The following is a 12362-nucleotide window of genomic DNA, read 5'->3' as shown; positions in this document are numbered from 1 at the left end:
GTGTTAAAGCACTACAGGAGTTGCACGGTGGTGTAGTGGTCCCCACTGTCGCCTCACAGCAAGAGGGGTCCAGGTTCAATTCCCGGGCTAGACGGGCCTTCTGTGTGGAGTTTGCATGTTCCGTGTCAGCGTGGGTTCTCTCCGGGTTCTCCAGCTTCCTCCATCAGTCCAAAGACATGCAACTTAGGTTAATTGAAGACTCTAAATTGTCAGCCCTGTGATAGTCTGGCGACCTGTCCAGGGTGAACCCTGCCTTCGCCCAATGTCAGCTGGGATCTGTTCCAGCCCCCCCCTGCGTGGTTACGAATAATGAATGAATATACAAGTACAGTCCATTTACCATTTTTACCAAACCGAGAGTGAAAATATAATCAGTTGTAACACCTGAACCCCACGGGCATAACAAGAGAGCAGAAGAGACAAAACCGACAGTGCAAAATGATGGAGAAGTGATCGAAAGTCCAGCTTTGGACACTCAAACTTGACTGAGGACCAAGGCTAAAGGCTACATCTTGACAGTTCCATAGTGGCTTCATATGAAACTATAACCATAATAATATCCATTTTAAATGTACAAATTGAGGCTATTGATGCAGGCCAGTTAGTGTCCAGCTGTGGTTTTATGTCAGAGAAAAAGAAAAGGCTGGAAACCGCTGCCCTATGACAACCATGTACATCCCTGGAAAATAATTCCAGAAACCCACAAATCCCATTTTCTCAATCAGCTCCTTACTACGAGTGATAGATCTCATACATAAAACATACAATTCCCCACAAAAAGTGTTGCCTATTATACATGAAAAATTGTTTTATTTGTGTTTTTGTCCACACTTTTCTGACTGGTTTGAGGTAGGGGGCCTTAGTTGTAAAAAAGGTCATGTCCAATCAGGATTTAGCAACATTTGAATCAAAATCAGAAAGCAGTGGTTGGGCTGTGTTTCTGATCAGAGAGTTAAGCTCTTCACTAATAAAACTTAAGGATGTTTCTTCCCAAACGTCAGCTTTGATTTATGATTATTGCTAATGTTGTCATGAATTTTAATGTCATAGAGAAATACTTAATATTAGGGGCTTTAAAATCTGTTATTCCATCTATTTATCCATTATCTGCTGCTTCTCTGGGGCCAGGTCACCGTGGCAGCAGGCTAAGCTAGCCAGCTACAACCTCCAGCCTCTCCTGAAGGAGTTCAACACATTTCCAAACCACAGCATTAGCCCTCCAGCGTGTTCTGGGTCTAAACCACTAAAGCAGTTGGACATGCCAAGAATACCCTTATAAATATATATATATATATATATATATATATATATATATATATATATATATAATGTCAAACTGTCATCACACCAAATCTTTTTGTTGGAAAACTTGGACATGCAAGATTTTTTACTTTCATATTTTATATCACCTTCCCCATATTGCATGTATAACAAAAAATGTGTCCAAAATGCTATAGACCTGAGGCCTTTTTGCCCCACACCACAGTTCCCCTTATGACAAAATAATCTAACTAAATTGTAGAATGTGTAGCAACATAGATTTGATGTAGTGAAACAAAAAGGATTTTTCATGAAGCAATTCAACTCCTTAATGCTTTAAGATAAGATCATATCAACCATATGTGCATTTAGATTCAGATATATGTAAAAACATGTTTATTGGATCTCATTTTTTTCACTCTCATGGGCATTAATGATTCGCTATCACCTTAACAAATGACACAAAACTAAAACGCACATATGAACCTGATAAACCGTCAATGTTGACAGAAATAAAACAGCTTCCCTCCTTGAAGACAGGCAGGTAAAGAGTCCAATTTTCCAGCAATTGCATAGCAAACACCCAGTGATTTTGCATGCCCGCCTACACACACACACACACACACACACACACACACACACACACACCACCACTCCCACTTTAGAGACTTTGCATGTCTCTGCTAAATGAGGGATCTCTGCTATGCGAGCCACCTGCCGCGTCCGTGTTCTGCCAGATCAACCCATCACCCAAGAGGAAGCGACACTGAGTGGGATGTACTTGACCTGTGTTCATGTACGCCTCTGGGCTATGTGTCGCTGCGGCGCCGCGTAGGAGGTGGGAGCGAAATACATTATCTTTATCTCTGGGAATAACGTGCAGGAGCCTCAGTCACACATTTAGTTGAGGCTCCAGTTTTGTGAGACAAAAAAAAAAAAAAAGAATAAAAACAGCCTCTGTAACACCTGTGTGAAATTTGCCGTTCGGTAAAGAGAGAGGATATGGCTGTGTGTGACGCAAAGAGTATTTTTACCGCAGCGCTGCCACTTTCAAGAGCCAACATCAGCAGGAAAACTGCAGCCATGCCCGTTTCTCCTCTATAAAACCTCACCATGTTGTCGTAAAAAACATTTTGTACGAATGAACATTATTATTATTGACCAATATACTCCATACAGTGATGTTAAAAAATAAAGTAAAAGCTTCATAGAACTGAAAAATGATTTCAGCCCTGAATCTCAACACCTTCACTGCTACTTAAATGTCCCATAATTCTTTGTGGTGTCAAAATGATGTTTGAGGATGTCATATAACAAAAGAAGTGACTTCTGGGTAGTGAATCTGGGTTTGTGTTTGTGATTGGATGTAAAAATATTTCTACTGAGTTCTGGTAGAGGAAAAACGTAAAAGCTTAAAAAACAAAAACTGTAGATTTGTGAGATTGTGCAAATGTTTTGCTAACTCTTCCTTAAGGATAAAATATAATCCTATCTTTTTTGTTAATGTCAGCCTATCCAATGAAAATACCACAGCCAACAATGTGTTAGTCCGTCTCTCAGAACTTGAAGACATCCTTACCCCGACAGTGGCACTCAGTCCCAAGCGCATTTCATCTGTCTGAAGACATTTATCTTTAAATTGTGTCACCAATGTATAGTTTTTTATTTCAAATAAGCAAGTTATGTCCTTAAACAGCTGGGCATTGTTGCTTTTTGCAAACATTACTCAAACAGGAGGAAAAAGTGTTTGTTTGGGAGGACTATTTTCAGCTGTGGATCAATACACGTTTGACTAGTGATTATTTACAGCAGCCGCAGTGTATGTGGGATTGAGTGAAGATAAACTTGTGTGTCCATGGAACAGGTTTCAGGTGCCTAGGAATAAGATATACCAGGATTTGGATGCACAGATCATACTTGTTGGTTTGTTGGTTTATGTCTTTTTAAGACATGTGTTGACAATAAGAAACATGTGCAATCTATTTTTGCACATATTTTGTTTTGCACATGGATTTTTGCTAAGCAATAAATAAGTTTTTGTTGACATTCTTGGGTTTATTCAATTATATGTTTATAACTGAGGTCATAGTTAAAGGTGGTATTGTACATTATGTTTTTGTGTCCTTTTCGTCTAAATACATGAGGTGCTCAGAATATTAGAAACAGCTCTAAATATAATGCAGTCCTGTATACAACACCACCACGATCTATTCCCTCAATGCAAAATACATAATTGAATAAAAAACTGAATGTTATAGGCATCATACAAGCAGCAATCAGGGAACCCATTTGCTATCAGTCTCACAGAAATGAATCCTCTGTGGTCTACAGCCAATATCAGTAATTGGACAAGATATCCTCTTCCCTGTGGCGATAAACACCAACATTTCCGCCAAATATTTATAAGCAGATATCTGCATATGAATGAAGATACTTTAACAAAAAAGCTAATCATAAGTTAAATGGTCATCAGAACATAACCGATGGGTTCCGAGATAAAATTTCGGCCAATGTGTTTCGCCTCCTTTGCTCTCCATATAAACTGTATATCTGTTTGAAGAGATTATAAATTGAGTTCAGTAGAGCAGAGCCATTGGGATGCAATACATTGTAAAGTTGTACCTTACACCTGCCTTCTTTAAATTTCACTGCTTGTAACATTACTAATTTTTCCTTATATCAAATAAAAACATGGCTGGATTAACCTTTTAGGCAGTCACACAAACCTGCTGTTGGACCCCTAATGATGTGATAGAGCAGTTTAAGTTGTGCTAACCCTTCAGATACAGATAAAGGAGCCCAATGAAAACCACATTTATGTTTTAACTTAAAAGGGAATGCAAGATGAGGGCAATCTTTTGATATATGCTGAATTTATAAAGAGGATACTTTGGCATAAATATGTAAATAATATCAATTTGTTAGATCAGTTATATAATTCTTCTGAAAAACTGAATTTTAGGGTCATAAGAAAACACACACAACCACTGCCATGTTTGAATAAATCACATTGTTGAATAAACATAAAAACAAACCTAAATGGCCCAGGTTGAAAGATCCACTCAGTGAAGGGCTCTTGGGAGTTTTCAACAAAGGCAGAGACGGGGGTGGCAGCTCTCAGGCGCGTTATCATTGAAGTTGCTCGCATGAGTTACAAACAAGCCCAGCTTGTATTCGGTGTTACACAGCTCAAAGCTTTCAGCTCTGAAGCTGTTGTGGGTTCGGCAAACAAAGAAAGTCAAGTATAAAGTGCAGACTACAGGGATGGAACTTCTGATAACAATCATAATCAACAATATCAAACAATAGCAGAAACATATAAATGGAATTCTTGTGTTAAAGTTGTACTTTATTTAGGGTGGAGAATTGTTTGATGTACATAGTTTATCTGAAAATATGTCGATCGTTACTTCTTATGTCGTACAATTACAAACTTTGCGCTTCACAGTGTGTGGTTGGAGTTGCGTTATCAGTAATCTCTGCAGACACCCAGCAGGAAACAGTGACAGACTGTCTGTGCTGCTTTAAAGCTGGAGAACTGGTGTTCAGTTTTGGACATGACTATTGTGAAAAAAGTTGTTTTGGCCACACTTTATTCATAAAATGTTTGGTTTGATATCTACCAAAAAGTTATTTCTCATTTTTTGTGGGTTCTCCTACGAATGTCAAGCAACACCAGTGAACCTGTTTCGGTAACAAACTACTTGGTTCGGTTTAGGACAAGATCATGGATTTGGTTTGAGTGAAACGTTATTTCATTTATATGTTAGGACCGGGAGAAACAGCAACCGGGAGTAACAGGACCACGTTAATGTTGGTAGTCTAGCAAAACAGAGAAGTATATAACCTAGCGTGTTAGCCTAGCTAATTAGAATGGTTTGCCTTAGTTAGCTTTGTAGCTTCGAGCAAGGTGGGCGTGTTCTAGCAATCAGGCTTTATTTAGCCGGCCTCAGCTTCAATCACGCTCCACCTCTTTGACCATTTTTTGATTAGGCTTTGTCGGCACTGCCAAGATGGAGACGGCTGAAGCCGGACACTTTAAGTCCATGTTTTATACAGTCTATCGTTAAAATAAATATGTTTGAATTACTTTGTTAAGTTTAAACAACAATTGTACTTGGATAGGTTTGTGAAGTATTGTGGTTTGGATTAAAATAAGGACGTTTGTTTTTAAAATAAATACAGTTACGTGGATCGATGTTAATCTGTTAAGGTGTATTAAATCTGCAATTTGCAGTGCATGTCTACATTGATCCCTAATGAACTGAATGTAAAGATGTTAGCTGTAGGCAGTTAGCAACCAGACGGCAACCTCCAGTTCTGACAAATGAGGCCAATGCAGAAGTGCCTTAAACCTGCATTATCTCCACTGACCAGCAGGGGCAACTCCTCTTCTTGTAAAAAGAAATCAGATTAAATAGAAGTCTATGAGAAAATTACCCTACTTCTTACTTGATTTATTCCCTCAATAAACATTGTAAACATGACTTTATGGTCTCAATCTCTAGTTTCAAGTCTTGTTCAATACAGCATGATGTTCATTTACTAAATGATGTTCATTTAGTAAATGGGGCTGTGGCACATGAGGTAGAGCGCTTGACCCGCAACCACAAGGTCAGTGGTTTGAACCCCTCTACTGGGCAACATGCCGAGGTGTCCTTGAGCGAGACACCTAACCCCAAAAAATTGCTCCCCGGGTGCTACATTGCAGCCCACTGCTCCTCCGGGATGGGTCAAATGCAGAGAACCGAATTTCCCCATTGTGGGACTAATAAAGGTTTAATTATTATTATTATTATTATGTTCCCATTTAGAGTCAAATAGACCATAAAGCTGAGTTTGCTTTAGGGCGAGGCTACCTTGTGATTGACAGGATGATACCACAGAATTGTCCGGTTTTCACCTTACAAAATCTTTCCGCAGTTTGTTTATTGTTCATTAAAGTTAATTGTAACCATTCGATTACAATTGGCATTAGGTTATACTCAGCTCCAACCTCTCAGCAAAGGTGGTGATGACAAAAAACCAAGCTCATGAGGACCAGAAACCAAGATGGTGATGGATAAAATATCAACTCAGGGCTTTAAAATGGCAGTTCACAAACCAATGGGGTGTCGTCACAGTGACTACGTCTACTTCTTATACACAGTCTATGATAGTAACACACAGTTTGGGATATTTCTCTCCAGAGAGCTCTCATTTTCTTCCTTACTCCATGTGTTTAGGAATCATAAATCTTAAGGATATGTGCAAATTTTCAACTCAAGTTGAAACATTTTCTACATTTTAATTTTAATTAGCAAGTCCCAAAGAGAATATACGCCTGTTAAATATTCATATTAATCTTTGCATTGACTGAGCTTTACTCAGAAATTCCCTTTTAGTTCAGTCTAACACAATTGTAGAGGCTGAATTTAACTTGAACAGAGAGCTGATTTTGTTCCACTGTCAATACAAAGAACATGAATGAGTTGCAACAGTTGAGACTTTTCCATTATTAAATGCACAGATTATCTGCGCCCACATCTCGAACAACAACAAAAACAACCCAAAACGACCCCTTCCCCCTTCCACTCATCTCCCATTGCTTCTTGCCTTTATGTCTCACTTATCTTTGACTACATCTCAGCGATGTCTCTCTCAGAGATATATTTGAGAGATGTATCTTTTTGGAGAGGCCTTGAAGGCTAACTTTGATTTCTTTTGATAATAGATGCAATCTTAATGCAAGGCATAGTGTGAAGATGTGGTACACAAGGCTATTTTGAGGACCACAAATTCACACAGGTGGCGTCATTTGCCAAATTGAGCTGGAGAATGGCTTGGCCACAGGCCTCACTCTGGAAATTAACTATTTGTTTCATCCCCGCTCATTCATTCTAGATGTTCTTTTTTCTTTCCTTCCTTCCTTCTCTGGTCTTTTGTCTTTTTTTTTGTCTTGATCTTTGAACATCTCAGTCCCTCCCAAGTGTCTGCCCTTTGTCTTTTTATATACTCGACTTTTGTCTCTCTTCCTCTGCGCTTTGCTCGTCATTGTGTCACCTCAATTAGCAGCCATGCAGTGGATCATCTCTCACAGCAATGTATCATATTTTTCTTTGCATGAATTACAGAAGCACTACCAACATTTGTATGTAATTGAGCTTAATGGCAGAAATGTCAGGGGCGTCTCTACAGCTCCTGGGTTTTATTCATTTTTATGGGAGAAAATACACAATTTCTTTTTTTACTGAGACATAACTGTAAGTGAGGGATTCTCTTATTTGTTTCCGCCATACAAAAAGACAAAACAGTATGGGCTAGTATGGGTGTGTAAGAGAGACAGCTTGAAGTCACGGATATCTGCTTAAACCCCAGAAATATTAGCGGCCAGAGGCTTATCATTGTCAGACCGATAGCCGATGGGTTTCAAGATAGAGGGATAACAGACCTTTCCTTAAAAAGAGTGTCTTCTTATGCTATTTGCGACATATAATCAATTGATTCCTCATTGAGACACTCTGAATTAGCCTTAGCTGTAGTGTACTACTGTCATGTTGGATTATAAGATCATTATGAGGGAATGGCATTGGTGTTTTGTGAATTGGTTCAAAAAGCTGTGTTGCCAGTTATAGCGAGCTGCGTGGCATGGAGCGGACTCGCAGTTGCTGTTGTTTCAAAATTTTGAACAGCGTCAGTCGTTTTAGCATGGGCCCTCAATCGATGTGTGATTATGTTCAGCCCATGATTATGGTGCGACAAAGTCCACCAAGACAACAAATATCCTCTAACATTAAATTGTAACTTCAGTATTTTAACCTGGACCCCATGTCCCATGTTTTTGTGTCTAAGTGACTAATGTGGACAGATATTTTTTTAAACTTGTCCAGCACTAAGTGATAGAGCTGAAGCCGCCAAACACTCTGCAATGTACGGTAATCCAGTCAGGCAATTCATCACTTGATTAATGTTGCTCACTGAGGAGTCTCGTTTCGGAAATCTTGTAAGAGGTGACTTGTTGTTGTTGGGGGATCACATGTACGTGAACGGTGAGTGAGAGTTGGAGAGAGGCTTGCCGCTGTTGTCAGATTTTGTTGCGTCGGAGTCCAGAAGTTGTGGCTTAGCATTATCAAAAAAATTGGTTGGTTAGACACAAATAACGGACTGTTATGTATGTGTGGAACTAAAATTGAGACTAGTTAAACACAATGTATCCGTCTCTTTAGCTGATGAATTATCCACTGTGTTCACCAGCTAGTCTCTTACTGCTGAGCAGGTAGTGTACAGTGGGGTTTTAGAGCATTTTTACTAAGAAAAACAACACTATGAGAGTGTACCAAAACAGTAAGCTGCAGGCAAACAACTGGAGCTAAACACTGAGCTGAAAATGACTATAAAGTGCCGTAAAGCTTCAGGGAAACTGCAGGTTTTGGTGATTATTATCTGTAGGTACAGTACATCACTACAAGCTCTCTAAAATTGTCTTGTTTGCTGGCTTTCTTATTATAAAAACCTAAATTACAGCCTCTTTAACCAGAGTTTTACCATCATAAAATACATTTTCTAATGTCGAGGCGTCATATCAGTAAACATATCTTCGTGTCCTTTAGGAGGGCATGGACAAAAGAAGTATTTTGGTTTTAAATAAGGAGAATTTGTTGAGTTTAACTGTGGAGCAGAGCTTTGCAAATATGGTAATAAGTACCAAGATATTAACTGAAATCGAAATAGATCCTGCTTTTTCTTTTAATCTTTAAACCCTATCTTATGGAAGGATGTCAAAACCTTTATTGATTCAGTAGATGCTTAGCTGCATAGTCTTAAATACAGAATGAAATTACCACAAACTGCCTGACATCAAACCTGGGGCACTGTAGACGTAATACTTTTTTAGTCGGAACCGATTCTGGGATTCCAGTGAAAACACATTGTCCCTCACATACTGTATTTAATCTGGTACTAGAGCGTAATAATTGCTTAAAGGCAGGATACATAAGACGTAGCGTGCGAGGAACTGAGGTCATTGGGGCTTAAATCTGTCCTTTGGTCAAAAACAAGTTATTGTTTTTTTTCTACACGGTTACGATTTATACAAAAAAATATATATTTAAAAAAATGATGCTATACTTTCGTACTTTACTTACATTGTCTCTCTTATTGAACTGTAAAAATAAATATTAAATGCTGTATCAAAAAGCCATGTAACATTTTTAAAGAAGAGGCAATTGTACTTCTGAAAAACCAATGGAACTTTATGCAAAACAGCAACAATTTTAATGCGTCATCTTTAACATCTGATTCACCCACAAATGTGGTTGCTTACCAATACACACACACACACACACACACACACACACACACACATTCACCGCCGGTCATTATCATACCAAGGCTCTCGACTCAGCTCAACCTTCCCTTTGTGTCTCTTCGAAGTTGAAACTCTGCCTCACAAACACCCGCTCTTGCTATCTCTCTCTTTCTCCCTCTCCCTCCCTTGCCACCGCTATCCGCGAGGCAGCCGGCGCGTTGCCGGCAGCTGCGGCTGCAGCTGTGGTAGCAAAGCAAAAGAAAGCATTAGCGCTCTCTCTGCTGTCAGAGGCCACCGCCACATCCAGTCCTCCGGCTCGCCACAAGCCATGTGTGTGACCGCCAGAAACAGGAAACAAACATCTGCCTCATTTACCGCTAATGTGTCATTATATTGAAAAAATAAAATACAACAGCAACATATATTTTAAATAGATCTGTCCTTCCTCTGTTTCCTAGGTAACCGAGACGAGGACGGGCCCTCTCGGCTGCAGTAACTATGACAGCTTGGATTCAGTAAGCTCTGTGTTGGTGCACAGCCCGGAAAATAAGATCCACCTAAAGGGTAAGGCTCGATAACACACACACACACACACACACACACACACACACACACACACACACACACACACACACACACACACACACACACACACACACACACACACACACACTCACATCATCTCTCCCATATGTTCATCTTAAATCCCTGCACGCACACCCATCAACACACATCCCTGTAGAAAAAGGTCCACAGAAGGATTTGACAAGCACACACACACACATTGCAGCCACCTCCATCCGCCACCCTGCCAAGCCTCTGACCTCCTATGTGTAGTAGTTGGCCGGGGTGACCCTTTACTTTACGCTGCAGTAGTTTATATGTCTGTTCTGCCTGAGCGGCTCTCAGTCTCATGGGTGAAAAGCTGGTATCTTACCGGGCTGTAGACAGACCGTATCCAGCCACGCTGACCCCTCCCTGACCCCCTTTCCAACTGCACCTGGAACATTTGGCGCGGAAGGAAAGCTGAAGTGGTAATCCATTGACCAGCACTGTGTGTTAAATAAAAGTTGACATTCTATCAGGCCTCAACAAGAAGTCTGGGCAATGTTCTTGGACTAATAACCAAGGAGTAAGCCTGTAGGGAGGTCATGCGTTCGGTCGTGTGTGCATCTGTCTGTCTGTCCACGGTTTATCTAACATACAACTGCACTTATCAGCCTTTTTTCGGGAACATTTATGACCGTATCCATCATTGTTGCAGTCATTCACATTTATTGACCAGCTGTCAAGGGGCCGCAAGTGATCACCAAGTGCTACAGTAAGAAAAGATAAGATAAGATAGAACTTGATTAATCCTGTAGGAAATTCCTGTGCCTGAAAGTGACAAAAGATTACAACAGAGGAATAAGAAAAGGATGGGGGTAAAAATATGAACATATATAAACAATAGTGTGATAGAAGAAGAAACACTGACACCAGTGCAAAACAGAATATCAATAAGAGTAAGGTAAATAGAAAGAGTAAGGTAAAATAATTCGACTGAAATCGGAAAAGTAAATTAAAATGGCATTCTGCTAGGCTAAGAACAAGCACACATTGGCCTTTGTCGTAGCTCAAAAGCTGACAACCATATAAAAGTTTGGTCTCATTTTTTTCTGCAGATTAATTCCATACCAGATATGTCATGAATCATTGAAGAAAGGCCTGATACAAAATTAATAAGTCCTTGTTTTTGTCACATTTTGCTGCCATCTTGACTGAAAGGGAGCCTGGAGGGACAATTGAGTGAGATTGAACTCTTCTTTGTTTGAGAGTGGAGAGGGAGACACCTGGTGGAGATCAGCGTTCTACTGAGTGAACTTTTCCAGTCAACTTTGCAACACACTTCACACATTCTGATGATTGTGCAGTATACAGTTTTTCAGCAATACATACAGAACTATAGTCCTAACAATTTACTTTGTGGCAAACGAGCCAGTGTCACAGTGTCAGTCTGCGTCACATTCACTAGTGAAGATCTGTTCCATTTATCCACTGGAAGAGTGATATTACTGTGTTACAAGTCTACAAGAGTCCACTGTACTGTAACTAACGTGAAACCAGGCCGCAACCTCCGGTTCTTCAGAGTGAAGCCAATGCGGAAGTGTCTTAAAACTTGCATTCTCTCTACTGACCAGCAGGGGGCGACTCCTCTGGTTAAAACAATATTTTAAGGTTGATTCAGTCTCGTATCCCCTCATGTTTGGTTTTATCATTCCTCCGGCTCATACTTCATGCCAGTATCATTTTGGGCTAGCTTTAACTTTCTGTTCTTTACTTGTGTTTTAAGAGTCACTGGGTCACAGGGTCATTTCCCTTGGATTTATAATGCGGTCAGCTATTTTAGTTTTCATGGTAGGCTTACCAGCTTGACGCCATTTTCTATTAAATGAAGCAGAGAAAATATAATAACTAAGGCAATCTGTGGATTGTATCACTTCAGGTGTTAATAATCCAGTGGCAGATAATACTTCTACTTCTAAACTACTTCTAAAATGATGATCGCAACTTTCTTGAAGATGGATTTTGGCACGTAGTGGAGCATCACAGGCTTGTGGGCAGACATGTCTAATGGACACAAATATTAAAAGAGCATAAAGAAGAGGAAAGGATATCAAAATACCATTATGCTCCCTGGCCACCCAGCCTTTTCCTTTCCTTTAAGAGAATAATCACTAGCGCTGATCTGTAACCTCCTCCAAAAAAAAAGGAGTCAAAGGGGGACAAGACTTTCTCATCATTTAAGTTTGTCCTTGAGACCGTCCGGATCCCA

General features: G+C 39.9%; 1 protein-coding gene across 1 annotated transcript in view; it reads left to right on the top strand.

The window, feature by feature from the left end:
• brinp2 (bone morphogenetic protein/retinoic acid inducible neural-specific 2) overlaps nucleotides 1-12362 on the top strand; it is a 129016-nt gene that overhangs the window by 48642 nt on the left and 68012 nt on the right. The window contains exon 4 of the mRNA XM_054602845.1: nucleotides 10006-10111. Within this exon, the coding sequence (XP_054458820.1) occupies nucleotides 10006-10111 (106 nt within the window). The remainder of the gene's footprint in view (nucleotides 1-10005; nucleotides 10112-12362) is intronic.

This window comes from Anoplopoma fimbria, chromosome 8 (genome assembly GCF_027596085.1).
Source record: "Anoplopoma fimbria isolate UVic2021 breed Golden Eagle Sablefish chromosome 8, Afim_UVic_2022, whole genome shotgun sequence".
In the NCBI taxonomy this organism is placed as follows: domain Eukaryota; kingdom Metazoa; phylum Chordata; class Actinopteri; order Perciformes; family Anoplopomatidae; genus Anoplopoma; species Anoplopoma fimbria.
The sequence above is the reverse complement of the archived record's forward strand: the minus strand, read 5'-3'. Positions and strand labels throughout refer to the sequence as shown.